This window comes from Brassica napus, chromosome A10, assembly GCF_020379485.1.
Source record: "Brassica napus cultivar Da-Ae chromosome A10, Da-Ae, whole genome shotgun sequence".
In the NCBI taxonomy this organism is placed as follows: Eukaryota; Viridiplantae; Streptophyta; class Magnoliopsida; order Brassicales; family Brassicaceae; genus Brassica; species Brassica napus.
In genome coordinates this window covers 10,711,810-10,729,253 of record NC_063443.1, presented here as the reverse complement: position 1 = coordinate 10,729,253, position 17,444 = coordinate 10,711,810, and the positions used below count along the sequence as shown (strand labels likewise).

At 36.1% G+C, this 17,444-nt stretch overlaps 5 protein-coding genes and 1 non-coding gene across 6 annotated transcripts; 2 read left to right on the top strand and 4 right to left on the bottom strand.

Moving 5' to 3' along the window:
* The first annotated feature begins 561 nt into the window (after positions 1-561).
* LOC106371471 (60S ribosomal protein L31-3) lies at positions 562-1,737 on the top strand. Its single transcript, XM_013811550.3, has 3 exons — positions 562-699; positions 826-944; positions 1,271-1,737. The coding sequence occupies exons 2-3, from the start codon at positions 865-867 to the stop codon at positions 1,548-1,550; spliced, it is 360 nt and encodes a 119-aa protein (XP_013667004.1). The 5' UTR covers positions 562-699; positions 826-864; the 3' UTR covers positions 1,551-1,737.
* Positions 1,738-2,099: 362 nt separating this feature from the next.
* Positions 2,100-2,181, bottom strand: TRNAS-CGA. The gene has a single exon. It is a non-coding gene; the product is annotated as a tRNA-Ser (tRNA).
* Positions 2,182-2,595: 414 nt separating this feature from the next.
* Positions 2,596-5,253, bottom strand: LOC106371467 (asparagine--tRNA ligase, cytoplasmic 1). The gene is made up of 6 exons (XM_013811544.3): positions 4,712-5,253; positions 3,760-4,350; positions 3,435-3,691; positions 3,209-3,338; positions 3,040-3,098; positions 2,596-2,959 (listed from the first exon to the last, which is right to left on the bottom strand). Exons 1-6 carry the CDS (start codon positions 5,216-5,218, stop codon positions 2,776-2,778), a joined length of 1,728 nt encoding a protein of 575 aa, XP_013666998.1. The 5' UTR covers positions 5,219-5,253; the 3' UTR covers positions 2,596-2,775.
* Positions 5,254-5,354: 101 nt separating this feature from the next.
* Positions 5,355-6,198, top strand: LOC106371469 (40S ribosomal protein S30). Its single transcript, XM_013811548.3, has 3 exons — positions 5,355-5,479; positions 5,572-5,709; positions 5,979-6,198. Exons 1-3 carry the CDS (start codon positions 5,476-5,478, stop codon positions 6,023-6,025), a joined length of 189 nt encoding a protein of 62 aa, XP_013667002.1. The 5' UTR covers positions 5,355-5,475; the 3' UTR covers positions 6,026-6,198.
* LOC106371468 (IAA-amino acid hydrolase ILR1-like 2) lies at positions 6,177-8,113 on the bottom strand. Its single transcript, XM_013811547.3, has 5 exons — positions 7,688-8,113; positions 7,497-7,622; positions 7,033-7,347; positions 6,836-6,958; positions 6,177-6,755 (listed from the first exon to the last, which is right to left on the bottom strand). Exons 1-5 carry the CDS (start codon positions 8,048-8,050, stop codon positions 6,348-6,350), a joined length of 1,335 nt encoding a protein of 444 aa, XP_013667001.1. The 5' UTR covers positions 8,051-8,113; the 3' UTR covers positions 6,177-6,347.
* A 3,298-nt stretch (positions 8,114-11,411) lies between these two features.
* On the bottom strand, positions 11,412-14,150 carry LOC106371466 (ATP-dependent 6-phosphofructokinase 7). The gene is made up of 9 exons (XM_013811542.3): positions 13,690-14,150; positions 13,521-13,567; positions 13,394-13,433; positions 13,123-13,323; positions 12,830-13,042; positions 12,558-12,756; positions 12,214-12,473; positions 11,928-12,128; positions 11,412-11,835 (listed from the first exon to the last, which is right to left on the bottom strand). Exons 1-9 carry the CDS (start codon positions 13,789-13,791, stop codon positions 11,632-11,634), a joined length of 1,467 nt encoding a protein of 488 aa, XP_013666996.1. The 5' UTR covers positions 13,792-14,150; the 3' UTR covers positions 11,412-11,631.
* Positions 14,151-17,444: the final 3,294 nt, after the last annotated feature.

The following is a 17,444-nucleotide window of genomic DNA, read 5'->3' as shown; positions in this document are numbered from 1 at the left end:
TATGTAACCTGATACTTATACAAAAACCTAAGTCATACAACAAAGACAATGAATATATGGAAAGAAACGTCGCCGAGTAAAGATCCTCAAACTTTTTATATATTCATAGGCATAAAAATAATTATGGTATTATTCTTAATAAAAGTACTAAACCTGGTTGAATCGGGTTGGACCACATGGTTCAATGACCCAAAAGTTTTTCCGGTTCGGTTATTGGTCCAGTTTTTAAAACATACAACATTATTATTTAGCTCATAATGAGAAGTTTACTATTCAAAGGGAGACAATCCCATTTTCTAAGTTGGTTTTGGCTCGGTTTTGTAAATTAAATTTCTGGTTTAGTTTAGGTTATAAGTTGGTATAAAATAATTTATAGGATAAACTATTAATTTAATAAGTTATATGATAAATGTATAATCAGTTGAGTTTCTGATTTTCAGTTTTCCACTTAATGAAAACAATCGGATTGGTTTAGCTTAAAAATTTTGGTTTCTTTTCCCCTATATTTGTAACTATAGGGTATATATATTAGGCCTGTAAAGGGCTAACATATCCCGAAGGAGTAGTGGTTAATGGCACAAGCAGTCTCAGCCCAATAAAGCCCAAATAAATGATCTAGGTTTAATTCAGTGTCACATATATAATCTAACTTATCCTCCCTCGTCGCCTTCCTGTCTCTCGACGTTCTTCCAGCCTAAGGTACTCTCATCAAGCTCAATTCTCTGTTCTTTGGTCGTAAATGATATATAGCATCAAACAGATCTGTTTAGTATCCCGTAAGAGAATCTTGTGTTCTAAGTGTTTCTTGGTTTGGGATAAGCACAGGTAAGAGTTTGAAGAAGTGCATCACAGACCAAAGAGAAGATGTCTGAGAAAAAAGGAAGGAAAGAGGAAGTGGTGACCAGAGAGTACACCATCAACCTCCACAGACGCCTTCACAGCTGGTTAGCTTTCTTAAAACCTTAATGTTCTTCTGTAACTCCTCATGTGTCATCTGCTTATTCATAGTGTTGTAATGAAATGTAGTCTCTTCCTGCTATAGTATTGTACCAATCTTCTTATAGGGTTGTGTGTTATATGATTAGTGTCTCAAGATTATATTCTTCCAAATGTAATCATACATTTTAAGTTAATATTGTAGTTGAATTCTTAAGGAAACGTTTTTTGTTTTATTGTTTTACATGTTTTCAATCCTGGATTTTAGCTCTTTAGAGTTTGGTATTGTGAGATTTAGTGTCTCCTGCTAATAACAGAATTAACTATGTAACAGTACCTTTAAGAAGAAGGCACCAAAGGCCATCAAGGAGATAAGGAAGTTTGCAGAGAAAGCCATGGGAACAAAGGACGTTAGGGTAGACGTTAAGTTGAACAAGCAGATATGGAGCAGAGGAATCAGAGGACCTCCAAGGAGGATTAGGGTGCGTGTTGCTCGCAAGAGAAACGACGATGAAGACGCAAAGGAAGAGTTTTTCTCACTTGTCACCGTTGCTGAGATCCCTGCCGAAGGACTCAGTGGACTTGGCACAAAGGTTATTGACGAGGAGGATTGAAGAGTTTGACTAGACTGTCACTTGGACAAGTTTTGGGGCTTTCTTTTTCAAGTTCTTGTTGTTTTCTTTCAAAGTGTCTCTGTGTTTTTTTTTGTAGTGTTACTTGAATTGTCTGATGCAGTTTATTGGAAAGACTCGTTTTCTTCTCCAAAGACCTAAATATGAATCTGTTTTCTTGTTCTTATCATCTGAATTTTTGCCTGGAGCTCGCTTTCCATGGTTCTGAGTGATTGTGATAACCAAGGTGACATACAGAAGCGATGATGGTGTTAAACAAGGTGATATAGAAGTCATGACCAATGTGATACATATGCTTTCTTTTTTATAAGCTATGGTTACAGTGTTTTTTTTTTTAAATCATCGTTATGGTGTTCTGTGACTTCTTATATAAGAAAAATAATCAAATGCTAAAAATCTCGTAAGATTTATATATGGGAACTTGAAATGAATGTTACAAGTTGAAAAATAATCAAATAATCAAATGCTAAAAACTCTTTAATGTTTTTCGGTTTATTATACGCTACTCACACAAAAAAGCAAAAAAGAAAACGTCGACAGCAGGATTCGAACCTGCGCGGGCAAAGCCCAATTGATTTCGAGTCAATCTCCTTAACCACTCGGACATATCGACTTTTTGTCATGAGAAGCTCCGTTAAGCTTTAATAAACTTGGTAGATCCCATTATCAGCTAGTTGGCAAAACCACCAGCACCGGTGATCAGGAATTGGTAATTAGTCTAAATACTGAACCGGCAATCAAATCTAAACCAACGTACCAAGTGTATGGCTTGACCGATTATTATCTTATGTTTCTAGTTTCTTTATTTAAATGAGAAAAGCCAAAGGAAAAAGGCAGAGAGAAAAATGAGGTAAGTTGTTGAAGGAGGACCTTAATTGACATCAAAGCTAAGGTATCAACAAACGGGTGATTGGGTTCATCACTCCTTTTTTTTTTTGTCAACATTGGGTTCATCACTCCTAACGACCGGTTTATGGTATTATTAAATATTCGCAGATATCTGAATAGCTGAAATGATTTGACTAGATAACCGAACAAAACCAGTTTCATTAGTATATCTAAAAATCAAATTTCATTCATTACAAAAACCTTTTTAAAAGAGTATAGAGCTAACCGAAGCAGGTTATCAAAACCATCAGACCCAGCAAGCAACATAAAAGAAAACATAAGATTTGTGTTTCGCCATTTTGGTGGCAGAGAGGAAATCTCAAAGATCAGCTCTTCCAGGATAGCGAGGGAAGGGAATAACGTCTCTGATGTTGTCCATCCCCGTAGCAAACAGAACCATACGCTCGAACCCAAGTCCAAACCCTGAATGCTTCGCTGTTCCGTAACGTCGCAAGTCCAAGTACCACTCGTATGGCTCTACTGGTAGACCAATCTCCTCAAGCCTGTTAACAAAAAACACATGAGAGATGGAAATAACCAAAAACTAGCCAACACTGAACAAATAGGTTTCACTTTCACCAACCTTTCCATGATGACGTCAATACGTTCTTCCCTTTGGCTTCCACCAATGAGTTCTCCGACCTAAAAAACACAGCAAAAGACGCCATTCATGTGTATTCATTCTTCCACACACAAAAAAAAAGCAGAAAACTTTTAACTCGGTATTAGGAAGAGATGATGATCTTTATTACCTTTGGAACGAGGACATCCATGGCAGCAACTGTCTTTCCATCGTCGTTAAGTCTCATGTAGAAAGCTTTGATTCCTTTCGGGTAGTTGTACACAATAAGAGGCTTCTGAAACACAACCTCTGTCAAGTATCTGCAAGATAGGAGGAGACACAACAACATTAGTAACCTTATTCTTACAAGTGTTTCCAGTTAATAACTAGTTCCAAGGGTTACAGAAAAAAAAAACCTTTCGTGCTCAGATGCTAAGTCGATACCCCATTCCACATCGTTATCAAACTTCTTTCCTTTAGCCACAGCTTCCTCAAGTATCTTTATCGCTTCCGTGTACGTTAGACGACCAAAGGGAGTCGAGGCAACAAGCTTTAGCCTGTCAATGCATCCCTTGTCGAAGTTCTTAGCCATGAGTTCCATATCATCATAACGTTTCTCAAGCAGCCACTTGCACATGTATTTCACATATGCTTCTGCGCAGTTCATATCGTCCTACACAAAAGTAAACCAGTTTTAAGACACCGCAACAACAAAAAACGAAACAAGAAATGTTTTATTACCTCAAGATCAGCAAAGGCTAACTCAGGCTCAACCATCCAGAACTCAGCGAGATGCCTTGAGGTGTGAGAGTTCTCCGCCCTGAAAGTGGGACCAAACGTGTACACATCGCTAAGACCACAAGCATAAGTCTCCACTTGCAATTGACCAGAGACTGTCAAGAAAGCTTGGCGACCGAAGAAATCTTGCGAGTAATCAATCTTCCCATCGACTTTAGGCAAACCAGGCTTGAGCCTTGACCTCGCTTCAGTCGCGGCTAAATTCGCCTTCGCATCATTGAGCTCAGCAACGGAAGCGAGGATCGCTTCCTTGCTCGCTTTAGCAGCTTTGAGCTCCGCCACAGCTTCGCCTCTCTCCTTGACAACGACCCTCGCAGCTTCAACGTCGGCCTCCGTAGGAGGAGGGTTCTCAATGAGTTCTCTCTCAAGCTTCTCAGTTGTACTGATCAACGTCGTCACTTGGAACATCTCACCAGCTCCTTCGCAGTCACTAGTGGTGATGATCGGAGTCTGAACGTAAAGGAAACCTTCTTCATCAAAGAAGGTGTGTGTAGCAATAGCAAGCGCGTGACGGATTCTTGCAATAGCTGAGATCTGAAACAAAAATAAGAGACTACACTCAAACCCTAATTGAAATTAAGTAACTTTCTGATCAAGTAACAGTTTTTTCGATTAGGGTTGTAAAGAATCTGAAATCAAAGTCACTGAGGCTAACTAAGCTAGACGAATCTCAAACTCTAAATCAAACACAAGGATCAAAACAAGTGTTTTTTTTTAAATTTACTCAAACCTAATTAAAGTCAGTAGCTTTCTGATCAAGTAATAGTTTTTTCGATTAGGGCACTAAGCCCTAATTGAAATCAAGAAGCTTTCTGATCAAGTAATAGTTTTTTTTTAATTAGGGCTTTAAACAATCTCAAATCAATGTCACTGAGGTAATAATTTTTATACTCACCGAGTTGGTTCTTGCACGAAGATGAAGAAACTCTCTCAGCCTCTCAAGAGTAAGCTTCGTCTTAGGAATCGGGTACGTACCCGGATCCACAGTCCCCACATCAACCACCTCCACAACGCTAAGCTCAATCTTCTGCTTCGTTCCTTTACCTTCCGGAGGAAGCTTCAAACACCCATCGACGGTCACGCAAGTCCCCGTCGCGATCAGCTTTGAGAGATCCGATACGGAAGCGTCCACCATAACCTGGAGGTTCGCCGGGCACGACCCATCGTTCACCTCGAGGAAAGCGAAAGCCCCTTTCCCTTGCTCCCTCCCGGTTTTGACCCACCCGCTGATTCGGACCTTCTGACCCGCGAGTCCGGCTCCTCCGTCGGGTCGGCCCAAGATCGATTGGATGCGGACCCGATCGGAAAACCGTGCTTTCTGCACCGTTGAAGAGGAGGCTTCGTCGCTGGTTAGTGAGACGGCGGCTAGTTGATCTACCGGCGGCGGAATGTCTCCACCCATTGTATTGTTCGTGCGTAGTGATAGAATCTGTGGAGCTGTTAAAACCCTAAATTGTATATTATGCGAATCTGATTATGTTGTTAATGGGCCTTATGGCTAGGCCCACTGATGAAGAAGCTTTTTAAATGTAAGGCCCAACACATTTCGTTGTTAAGTGGAAATATATATTGTTAGCCCGAAACCCTAGCTCTTGAGATTACGCACTCGTTTCAGGTTATTGCAGCCGTCGGAAGAGAAAGCAGAGAAGCAAATCAGCCATGGGTAATCCTCAGAGCTTCTATAGTGAAAATTGAATCTATTGTTTTTTTTTAGCATTTGGATCTGTTTAACGGTGAGTTATTGTTGATGTTCAGGCAAAGTTCACGGTTCTTTGGCACGTGCCGGTAAGGTGAGAGGACAAACACCGAAGGTAGCGAAGCAAGATAAGAAGAAGAAACCCAGAGGACGTGCTCACAAGCGTCTTCAGCACAATCGCCGTTTCGTTACCGCCGGTACTTTCTCAGCTCCATTTCTCATAGCTTCATAAGAGTAGGAACAGAGATACTTTGATGTTTTATGTATCACTCTATAATAGTTAACGTTGTTCAGTTTAGCTGTGAATTAGGATTAATGTTAAGAATTAGCTACAGAAACATTTCTGAATGTTTACTTTTTTTTATGTTGGATTGTTTATAAATGTTAGCTCACTGGTTATGCTAGTTGCATCACTTGACTTAGTATATGCACATTGATTTATATGTTGTTGATTGATATTTTGCAGTTGTTGGTTTCGGTAAGAAGAGAGGACCCAACTCTTCTGAGAAGTAGAAGCCCTTTCTGTGACCACCTTTCTGTTGCAAGATAGATATGCTGGAACGAGACCTTTCTGTGAAAGGTTCTCTCATTTGGCTATTTTTGTAACCTTTCTTCTTATGTTTTAATTCTATGAAATGAAATACAACTTTTTTACATCTTGATCTAGACACAAAAGTTTGATTCAAGTCTACTTATTTGCACCAACTAATATTATCGTTTATTTTGCATTAAAAACTAATACTAAATTCCAAGAAGCTTTGTTGTTTTGAAGTACTCGTCAACCAGCAATTACCAATGTATACAAGTATGATAAAAAACCTGACGTAGAGCGACTTCAAAGTTCGTCATGAAAGCCTTTTGGTGTATCGGATCCTTTAGATGCCTTCTTGTCTTTGAGGTACTGTACGGCCATGGACGCATGGACTGCAGCGCCGTAAGGAAGTGCATCCTCGTTGACTCTATAAAGTGACGAATGAGCCGAGGCATAACTTTTACTCTCATCTTGCATTCCAAGGAAAGCGAAATGGCCAGGGATTGCTTCCGCAAAGTAGGAGAAGTCTTCTCCTCCCATAATAGGCGATGCTTCCACAAATGACTCTTCACCCAACAAATCTCCCACCATGTTCTTGAACTGCTTGTATAATCCAACATCGTTCACAGTTGGTGGGAGTGGTTCTTTACCGTTTGGTCTTAGATTCACGGATGCATTGCACCTCTGAACTGTTGCTTGCTTGGTAATAACCTGGAACCAAAAGATGACACAGTGGGTTTGTTTTTTTTAGAAGAAGCAATGATAATAGTGCCAATCTTGAATCACGTCACCTCTTTGACTCTCTGTTCAAGCTGAGAAAAACTGGTGAAGGCTCGGAGAGTTCCTCCTATTGTCACAGAGTCAGGGATAACATTGAAGGCATTGCCTCCGTTAACCTTAGAAACTGTAACCACCTACAGAAGCAAATCCGAATGAGCTGCGTTACAAAAAAAGCCTAGGCCATGTATAGGAAAGGACGAAAGGTTACCTTTGAATCCAAAGGGTCGGTTTCACGTGAGACCAAATGTTGAAGACTGAGGACAACACTTGAAGCTGCAATAACTGGATCTACTGTATGTTGCGGGATGGCAGCATGACCTCCTTTCCCTGTGATAACAGCTTCAAAGAATGAAGTACCAGCCAGCATGGAACCTGGACGCGAAGAAGCGTTGCCAAGGGGAACCCGGTTGGTAAGATGAATCCCGAAAATGGCTTCAACAAGCTTCAAAGCTCCTTCTTCAATCATCTTCTTCGCTCCACCCAAACCTTCTTCAGCTGGCTGGAAGATAAGCACCACAGTTCCCTACCAAAACCAAAATACTGAGTATGTCTTAGTTAACTCAAAAGTGCTGTTAAGAGTGTTTATTATAATAATATATATATATATATATATATCCGAATCCGAAGTACTATTAACATAACCGAGGATAGAACCAGGTACACAAAATAAACCTGTAACACGTGGCGATGTTGTTGAAGAAGCTTAGCAGCACCAAGAAGCATAGCAACATGGCCGTCGTGTCCACAAGCGTGCATTTTACCAGCAACTTTGCTCTTGTGCTCCCACTCAACACCTTCCTGAATTTTCAAAGAACAAATCAATTCATACACTTATAAACATTCTCGAATCACTGGTAGTGCACCTGCATAGTCAACGCATCCATGTCAGCTCTCAGCGCGACGAACGGAGGTTCTCCGGTGCCGATGTAGCCAATCACGCCGGTCACAGCGACGGGGTACCTGTACTTGACTCCGATGATGTCCAGCTCTGATCGAATGAGTTTGCTGGTCTCGAATTCTTGGTAACCTAGCTCCGGATTCTCGTGGATCTTCCTTCTGATTCTCACCATCCAATCGACAACCCCCGGAGTTTTCGCGAGTTCGAGGAACTTCTTCGGGAATTGAGATGCATCGCCGGTGGTGTGGGAAGATTCCGATGAAACGTGAAGTGAGAAGAGAAGTTGGAAAGTCAAAGTGAAGAGCAAAAGGTTGTTGAGAATAGCCATGTGAGAGGAAGAAGAAGAAGAGAGTGAGTTGTGTGATTAACTGTTGACGCCACTCGATCAATGTAGTAGATGGAGACTATGATACTACTAATGGGCCTGATATTTTAAATTAAGGGTATGACTGGTTTTCCCGCTACCACCCGCAAACGCAGCTTTTGCGGTTGGTAGCGGTTGCTGGCGTTTTGCAACAATCGCTCAAACCGCTCTAAACCGCTCCAAATCGCTTCAAATCGCTCTGAACCTCATAAATTCAAAAGCTGGTTCCAGCTAGCGTTTGCGGTTGCGGGCGTTTGCGGGAGGATAAAAAAAAATTATTTTTTTTCCAAAACAATATAAATACAAAAATAAAAAAATTCAATAAAAAAATTAAACTGAAATTATAAAAATGCTAAAATATATCAATTAAATTTTAATTAATATTATAAAACTTTAAAATAAAAATATTTTCTATATTTTTAAAAAATTTAAACTATAACTTTCTAAATATAAATTTTATATTTATTATAATATTATTATTTTTGATATTTTTATAATTGTATAAAATGTAAATATTGTTAATTTATTATTTAACTGCTGCTGCATTTGGTAGTTAACCAGTCATAAGTATCCCGCAAACGCACAAATTTCTAACCGCATAACCAGTCGTACAAATCTCTTAAAACCGCTAGAAACCGCAACCACCCGCATCCGCAAACTCCCGCAACCGCAACCGCAACCGCTGCGATTAAACCAGTCAGGCCCTAAGCTCTTTAATGGATCTTGTTGTTAGATCAACAACATGAAAAACTTGTCAACTATAACATCGGGACAACGATTTAGTTTAATTAAAAAGTAACACATTTTGTCATTTCACATATTTCCTAATTTTAATTTTAAGGGGTGTATTCAATTGAAATTTAGGTGATTTGTATCAAAATAACAAATTCACTGTTACTCAAACATTCAACTATATAAAAGGGACTAAATTCAAAGATTTTGGGACTATCCAATTCAGCTAAAATATTCTCATCCAAAAAGAATTAGAAATAGACGTCAATTAGAAGATAATTAACTAACATACGACTTTTGATATTTCTAGAAATTTCAAATTTGTAACTGCTAATTTATTAATAGAATCATATATCTATATTGAATTATGTTCTATTTTTAATCGTTAGACTTCAAGGGTAAATAAATTTTTAATTTATAATATATATAGTTTATAACTTTATATTGTAGTTATAAATAAAGAGAAAATAATCGGGGAGGGTGAAGAAGCTCATGTAAAATTATGTAATTAAAATGGTAAAATGGTGAGTATGATGAGGTGAATCTAAGAAAATTTGTTGTACAAATTATGGTGTTTTCTTCGTCCACTAAAATAATTTAAAATAAAATATATATTCACATAAATAAGTCAATATTTGTTGTTTTTTTTTGGGTAAGATGTTAAGATTATCATTTTTTGAAAGGTTACACTGTTGTTTTTAAACAACTTATTACATCAAGGAAACAAAAACAACCAATAACAACTAAAGGTAAAAAAATCTTAAGGAGGTCTTATACAAGAAAGATAAAAAAGAAGTAGAGAAGAGGAGAAAGAAGAACTTGCCACGTAAGAGAGGAGATGGTCACGCATCATACAGTCGAGAGAGGCAAGGATGACTGATGAAGGTGAGGAGACAGTTGTGAACACACGAGCATTACGCTCTTTCCACAGCAGGTAGATGGCTGACTGAAAGTAGAGCTTGATGACTGGAGTAGCATGCGCATCTGCGTTGACGCGAGGTTGATTGATCCAGGTTGCAACAAAGTGTAGATCAGCCGGAGGAGAAATCCAAACTTCAGCAGCAAAAGACTCCCATATTAAGCGAGAGAAAGAGCACTCAAAGAAGAGATGATGGTGAGTCTCTATTTCCTGATTACAAAAGACGCACGTGATATAAACGCATTACGTGGAATATGTTCCTTGAACCAAATAGTTTTGTGCCAATATTTGTTGTTGATAGTGTTTATATTCTTTTCTGTCATTAGTAACCATATTTTTTAGTAAACTGATCCAAAGAGATTAGTTTGTGGAGCTAACCAAACGAAGATTATAGTGTTTACTTTGGAAAAAGTAATAGGTTGAATGATAAATGGCGTGCGTGCTTTTTCACATGGAAATATGCACATATATTAAAATTGTAAGATTTGAATCATAGAGAAAATATAGTGTATATGACTGAAATTGGTCCATTCCGAAACTAAAGATGGCTAAAATTCTTCTTTGTCAAAATGCATAGATGTGAATCTTATATGAATAGAGTTCTCCATTGCTTATAGCAGTGTAATAAACTTCGTGTGTAAAGGAGAATAAATGTTATATAAGTGAAAACAAAAATTATGATTTTTTTCTTGTGCCTATAGGCTCTTTGCAATTTGAAGAAGAAAGAACATATTGTGTGAAAATCTTTGGTTCGGTCAAATTGTATCCAGTTGTTTATAAAACTGTTGTTATCTAATTCATGTAATTTTCAGTGTTGATTTAAAAGCCCAAAAAATCCATCTATACTGACTTTTTGATATTTTTTTTATGTGATTTGGATTTAAAAAGAGATAAAATTTTCGATAAATTATGTAAACTCAGAACAAGTATTTAGCTTTAGAAAGCATTTACATGTTTCAAACTTAAAATATATATTTATAATGTTTAAAATTATGCATATAAAACCTGTGTAAAATGTGCCTGAATATGTTTCTCTTATTTAATGTGTTAATTGTACTATATATAACATTATTTTAAAATTTCAAAAAGTTTATGTCACATACAAAAAACCATCAATAAAAAATATAATTCTCCATCTATACAAGAAAAATGAAAAATTATAAACATATAAATTTTTAATTAAGAAAAACTAACATTGGAAAAACAAGAAGTTAATGTAAAAGAAAAAAACTTACAAATAATATTATAAATAAAATAAATTTATAAGACACAATCCGCGCGAAGCGCGAAAAAAATCTCTAGTGAATTTTAAAAGCTCATTTACAATCCAGTATTATTGAACTTCACATTTTATAAAGTAATCTGAAATTCATTGTTATTGAAAATATTATTATTGAAAATATTTTAAGTTGTGAATTTTTAAAGTTTTCAAGTGATTTTAAAATGTTTGTGTGGAGTTTATTAGTTAAAAAAATTAAAACTCAAATCTCATGATTTTATGTGATATTGTGGATTGGTTTAACAAAAATCATTTTAATCTCTACAATTCATTCAAATCATCTAAAACCTCGTTAAAAATCAAATCACCTTCAATTTTAGATTGAATACACCTTCTTAGTTTATATCAGAAAGCTATTACACATGATAAAAGAAAATCTCAACAAACCAAGAAAAAAAGATAACTTCATACATTCATAATCATATGATGTGGAAGGTGCAAAAAGGTTACACAAAACTAAACATCTAAAAGAAACCAAAAACATTGCGTTTGCCAAACAGAAAGGCGATATCGTCAGAATAAACAATTATTTCACTTTCCTTCAAAACGGTCTCGTTTCAGGAATATATATGCCTGGAATGGAAGTTTTCTAACCAAAGCTTTTTTATTTGACGTTCACTTAGTGATCTCTTTGGTCACCGGAGGAATATCGACAACTCCGTCACAGTTTTCACCGTCAAGAGTTGGCTTCTCCGGCATCTCTTTCTTCTCCTCAGGTATATCCTTAGGGCCCAAGAAACTTGGCTGATTCGTAGAAGACAACAGCCTTGCCCACATTCTATCCGTAATCACCACATTGTTCTGCTTCTCTGTTATCCTCTGCAGCAACAACAAACACATTCTATCAGGCCTAACCAAATTATTGCATTGAAAGCCAAAAAAACACATTTGATCTGTGGTCAGTAACGTACGTAGTAAGGAATGTATGTTTGTCTTCCATTGACAAGACCACTGGTGTAGCCAGTGTAACCAGCCATTGCACCATGAACCGCGCTCTGAGCAAGAAGTGTACAGTAAACGTTGTCTGATGCATTGCTCGGAACAGCCCGGATCATGTATGTAGGATCTATGTATTTGAGATTCATCACCATATTAATCTTCTTAAAATAATCCTATCACCAGAGAAGAAAAACACTAAGATGAGTTTTCTGGAATGGACTAAAAGAAAGTTTGGAATCTTTTGTACATATATTTCACCTTGATGCTTTGTGATAGCCACAGGCCGACATCTTTAAGAAGCTTGTTACCAGAGGCGTCAGTGTTAGATTCCATGCTTTTGGACATCAGCTCTTGCCCTGCTCCTTCAGCAAGAACAATCACCATGTGACCATTCTCCTTTATCCGTTTCTCTATGAACTCCAACAGTCCACCTTCTCCTTCCAGGTAAAACGGTGACTCCGGAATCAAACAGCAATCAACATCTCTGCTAGCTAATGTAGCATACATCGCTATGAATCCTGTAGTTAAATCACATCGAATAGCCTTTAATCAGTAACATCTCCAAAGGTTCTTAAACTGTAAGGTTCAAAGCAAAAACTTACCACTGTAGCGACCCATAAGCTTAACGAAACCGATACCATTCTCGTTACTCTCGGCTTCAACATGTGCTGCGTTGATAGCTCGCTGAGCCTCCTCCACAGCAGTATCAAACCCAAAAGATTTATCTATCACTGGTATGTCGTTATCGATTGTTTTAGGGATTCCAACCACAGCAACTTTGAGTCCACGCCTTCTAATTTCCTACATGGTTTTATATAATCTAATTCAGCTATTGATTGCTAATATTGTGTCGTATGATTCACAATGGAGTTACCTCAAATATAACTGAAGCTCCTCTCTGTGTTCCATCTCCACCAATGATGTAAACCTGATTGATTCCTCGGTCTTGGATGCTATCAACAATCTTCGTGGTATCATGTCCACCTCGTGAGGTCCCGAGGATCGTTCCTCCGCGTTTATGGATATCGTTCACAACTTTGGAGTTTAAGGGGATAGTGTTCTTGGCATAGAATCCCCTGTATCCACCCTGTTACAAATAACAATCATAAGCACAATAGTCAACAAAAACTCTAAACCGTAAATGAAAAGAGATTCACATAAGCTTACATCGATTCCAAGAATTCTCTTTACTCCATACATGTATGACAAGCTGCTGACTATCTCTCTAATCACGGTGTTGAGACCAGGACAGAGACCTCCACATGTAACAATGCAAGCATGGACTTCGTCGGATTCAAAGTAAACCTTTTGGCGTGGACCAGCGCGTCTGAAATGGACTCCTCTTGGACCATCCTTGTGGACTACAATCTGAATAACAAGAAACATAATCATCTAACACCATCCTTCTAACACTTCAAGAAAAGAAGATGATTTGTACCTTCTCAGGAACACTATCATCCGCATCAACAAAGTACTGCCTGAATAAAACGAAGAAACTCACGTGAACAAAAGCAAAACTTTCAACCCTTAAGACAATGAATGGCAAAACTTCTGAAGATACTTACTTAACAACAGAGTAAGCTGGGTTGTCTTGTAATGGATTTGGGTAAGTCTGCAAACAACACAAACCACGAAACAGATCAAAAACATTGAAACCCAAAAGGAAAAGATTCCACCTTTGTTAATAAACATCATCAGATTCAAATTAAGCAAAACAATCAGAGATCAACGTACAGGAAGATCAGGAAGGTAATCAACGAGGTGGGGAACGTCCTGTAGTATATAACCACCAGGACCGTTGACGATCTTTGGCTTGTTACTCTTTGGACTAGACATAACGTTGATCAAATCAGACAGAAACTACTTTGAAAGGAAGAAGGAAAATGAGAGAGGTTGAATCAAAAACAAGTCAAATCCTATAAAAGAGAACCCGTTTTTGAAGGTGTGGTAAGATAGTGAGAGACCCAAAATAAAGACGAAGAACTTTCTCGCTCTTTTCTTTTAGATGGGGAATTTAATCGAACAGGTGGTAGGCATCAATGATTTTGTACCTAAATAAAAAAATTTAAACGGAAGAATAATATATACATACACAGATATACATGTGTATGTATACCCACTTCGCTACATGATTCTCGGGTATATATATGAAAATAGTGGTGGAAGGAAAAAAAATAAAAGAACGTTTAAACTTGGAGAAGATGATTTGTATTATTCTAGAATCTTTTTAACTTTCCGTTTATTGATTTGGGCCTTGGCAAAGAAGTAATTCATAAATTAATGTTTTTGTGGAGAAAATGATTATTTTAAAATGATTTTTACATCTATTTCGGTATTTCCTTTCAAATTTTTTTTCTTAAAACCATATTTCCTTTCAAATTTTCACTTATCATATTTTATAACTTGAAGAATATTCAGACGTTTATATAAATATAACCAAAACACAGAATCTCTTGAAAGAGAGAAAGACAAGTCCAGTTTCTGTGTCGGTTATATCTATTTTATGTGTTTGAATATTTTGCATAATAGTTTTTCTTAAATCTATTTGCTGGTTGCGAAGAGAGAACATCGTTTTAATATTCTCAAAATGCACAATAAGAGTTGACAAAACGCCTATATAAGTTCATAATGCTATCAGATGACATACTTGCTTATTCGTTTCTATTATAAAATATTTTATTTTTGGAATCAGCTCACGTCGTGTTAAATAAAGCTATACACGTGTAGTCGCCTGATTCTTCGAGTGTTCTGGAATCGACGAGAGCTGCCAATCATATCCATTGATCGACGGTCAACGGAAAATAATGAAAGTTAAATGGTAGTAGATGATCGATGTTATGTCCTGCATTGTCTACTGACGTGAACCATAAGTTAGATACAAAACGAAATTAAATGGGCTATTGCGATAGGAGATCATTAATTAAAGGATGACATATGGGCCACGATAAGGTCCATGAAGCAAAGTCCAATGCCCACTTGCCAAGTTCAGTAATAAGTTGAAACATGCATACGAATCAATTAAGTCATAGAATTTGATAGACGACACATTTAACAAAAGTATGATATAAAAAAAAGCAAATCGGAAGGCACAATGAGAAATAGCAATTTCCTTGCTTCATGCTTGCGTATTATTTATGTGTTTTCATACCAAGTTCTTTTTTTTTTTGCTGAAATAAAATAATGTTCTTAAATAGGTAAAATAGCATTTCATGCTTGTCTGTCAGATTGCTAGCGGAAATTCTACTTCTTTTTCTTTTTCCCTTTCCGGAAAGAAGAATAAAAATTCGAAATCTAATCAGTTTCCCCTTAGAGAAGCTTAATTATAGAAAAAGAAGAATATACATACATAAGTTACAAAATATATATATATATATATATATATATATATATATATACATACATACGTACATACATACACTCTCAGTGTCGCACATTTACATGTATATGTGTATATGTATTGGGACAGCCTATGCAGTATTCTCGTGTATGTATGGTCTAGAAAGTGAAAGGAAAGGTGACAATGAAGGATGGAAAAACGAACGTTGAAACCACTGATAACTAGTTTCATTAATTCTTTTGGCCAATAGTCAAATTCCAAAAGCAGAAGTTGAAAAAATGCCAAGTGTGATGGAAATGGTAAATTAAAATCGTATAATGAATGTTTGGTGGATTTATTAAATTTTTAGTCCTTTGATCATCGACTAAGAATTTTCGGTATCTGGAATATGATCGATCAGGTGACATATCATGGTTGTTGTATACATTATTGAGATAATGTGTGGAATATCCCCAATTAAAGTCTAAATTGACTGAATGTCCATAATTATGGATAATTCAAAAAAGAGTAACTTTTTGACACTGTGCGGACGAAAATGCTCTTATGCTTTGTCGAAAACAAGTAACTTTAGATCTATCAGCTAAATATTTACATAGCAGGTAACAATCTACATATCAACTAACATATCCACTAATAATTTCAGTATCATCTAACAATCTATGTATCAAACAAATGTATCGACTAACAAATCATTTATCAGTTAATAAAACTATTAACAATTAATTAGTTATTTATTAAATAGCTCCAAATCTATTTGTAGCAGCAAACACTTCATGTATCGATTAAGAATCTATTAAAATCTAAATAATAGCAGGTAAGTAATAAAATACCTGCTAACGTATATATTATCTAAAAGTTGATTGTGATTCGAAATTGGAAACATTGGAATTGGGGTGAGATAATAAAATTAGCATTATGGGTGTCAAAAGAATCAGAATAAAAAAATAAAGATTTGTGTTGAATTAGAAGATGATTTGAAGAATTTGTACAAGAGATAAAAAGATTAGAACACATAAAAAAGAGAAGAGAGAGATATAGAGATAAGGATATTATAGTCACTAAAAATATTAAAAAGAAATAAGGTTATATAGCAAATTACATGGGTTTCTGGGTGCATCTACACCAATTACTCTACGTTATTTACCCAGGCACAAACCACATCATGCATAGCTATGTTATATTTAAATAAGTCTTTTCCGATAACATTTACATACACAACACCGAAGACAGTATTTGAAACAGAGTACAATACAGAATTACGATTTGAGAAACGGAAACGTAATCAAATCTATTGAAATGATGGGGAATACATGTGTTTCTAGAGAATATTTAATTTATAAACGAAATAATCTTTATCGATTCTTAAGTTAATCTTATTGAACTACAGCTAATAAATTATTCTCATCTCACACATAACTCGAGCGGAATTTTTTTTTCTTTTTCCTTTCTCTTTTACAAAGGGAGCAAGATGTGAAACCTAATAATCATGAGATTTTTACCAAAAAAATAATAATAATCATGAGATCAAATAAATCATAACCGTTATATATGTTGTTCAAACAAATCTGCGGATGGGCCCCATCTCCCGACATTATCATTGGACCCACATCAATGTAGGAAGTCCAAAGAAACCAAAACAAATTAATTTCCTCCTGTATACAGTAAATCAAATAACGTGGCCAAAGTAAAAAAGAGAAAGATTCGTAATACATGTGTTTGCCTTATAATCCAAAGAGATTATCCTTAAATGCTTTTTCCTATGTTCTTTATCTGCATTCTTTAGAATATAATATTTTTATATAATACTAGGGTAAACCCGCCCTACGGGCGGGCGAGTAAATAAATTAATAATACAATTTTTAAAAATATTAATTTATTTTTAACTTAAAGTAGCATTGACTTTTATAACTTTTTACAACAATTTTAACTATTTATTTTACTCAGTGACAAAAAAAAACTATTTATTTTACTATTCATTTTAGAAATTATATTATTTTCTAACTAATAAAATTTTAAAAAGTTAGTATTTACTTTCTATTTAGTGGTTTGCTTAGTTTAACTATATCAATAAAGAACAAACTTTTTAAAAAATTACAGACTATTGGACTAAGTAAATGAAGTTATTTTTTTCTCAGAACCGTGTTTGATGTGT

Coding starts and splice junctions, on each gene's coding strand:
- LOC106371471 (XM_013811550.3), top strand. CDS start 865: ATGTCTGAGAAAAAAGGAAGGAAAGAGGAAGTGGTGACCAGAGAGTAC. Junction 945..1,270: donor CACAGACGCCTTCACAGCTG/GTTAGCTTTCTT, acceptor ACTATGTAACAG/TACCTTTAAGAAGAAGGCAC.
- LOC106371467 (XM_013811544.3), bottom strand. CDS start 5,218: ATGGGTGGAGACATTCCGCCGCCGGTAGATCAACTAGCCGCCGTCTCA. Junction 3,692..3,759: donor TAGCCTTTGCTGATCTTGAG/GTAATAAAACAT, acceptor ACTTTTGTGTAG/GACGATATGAACTGCGCAGA. Junction 3,339..3,434: donor TTAGCATCTGAGCACGAAAG/GTTTTTTTTTTC, acceptor CCTATCTTGCAG/ATACTTGACAGAGGTTGTGT.
- LOC106371469 (XM_013811548.3), top strand. Junction 5,710..5,978: donor TCGCCGTTTCGTTACCGCCG/GTACTTTCTCAG, acceptor GATATTTTGCAG/TTGTTGGTTTCGGTAAGAAG.
- LOC106371468 (XM_013811547.3), bottom strand. CDS start 8,050: ATGGCTATTCTCAACAACCTTTTGCTCTTCACTTTGACTTTCCAACTT. Junction 7,623..7,687: donor TGGATGCGTTGACTATGCAG/GTGCACTACCAG, acceptor TTGAAAATTCAG/GAAGGTGTTGAGTGGGAGCA. Junction 6,959..7,032: donor CCGACCCTTTGGATTCAAAG/GTAACCTTTCGT, acceptor TTGCTTCTGTAG/GTGGTTACAGTTTCTAAGGT.
- LOC106371466 (XM_013811542.3), bottom strand. CDS start 13,791: ATGTCTAGTCCAAAGAGTAACAAGCCAAAGATCGTCAACGGTCCTGGT. Junction 13,434..13,520: donor CCAGCTTACTCTGTTGTTAA/GTAAGTATCTTC, acceptor CGTTTTATTCAG/GCAGTACTTTGTTGATGCGG. Junction 13,043..13,122: donor AGAGAATTCTTGGAATCGAT/GTAAGCTTATGT, acceptor TATTTGTAACAG/GGTGGATACAGGGGATTCTA.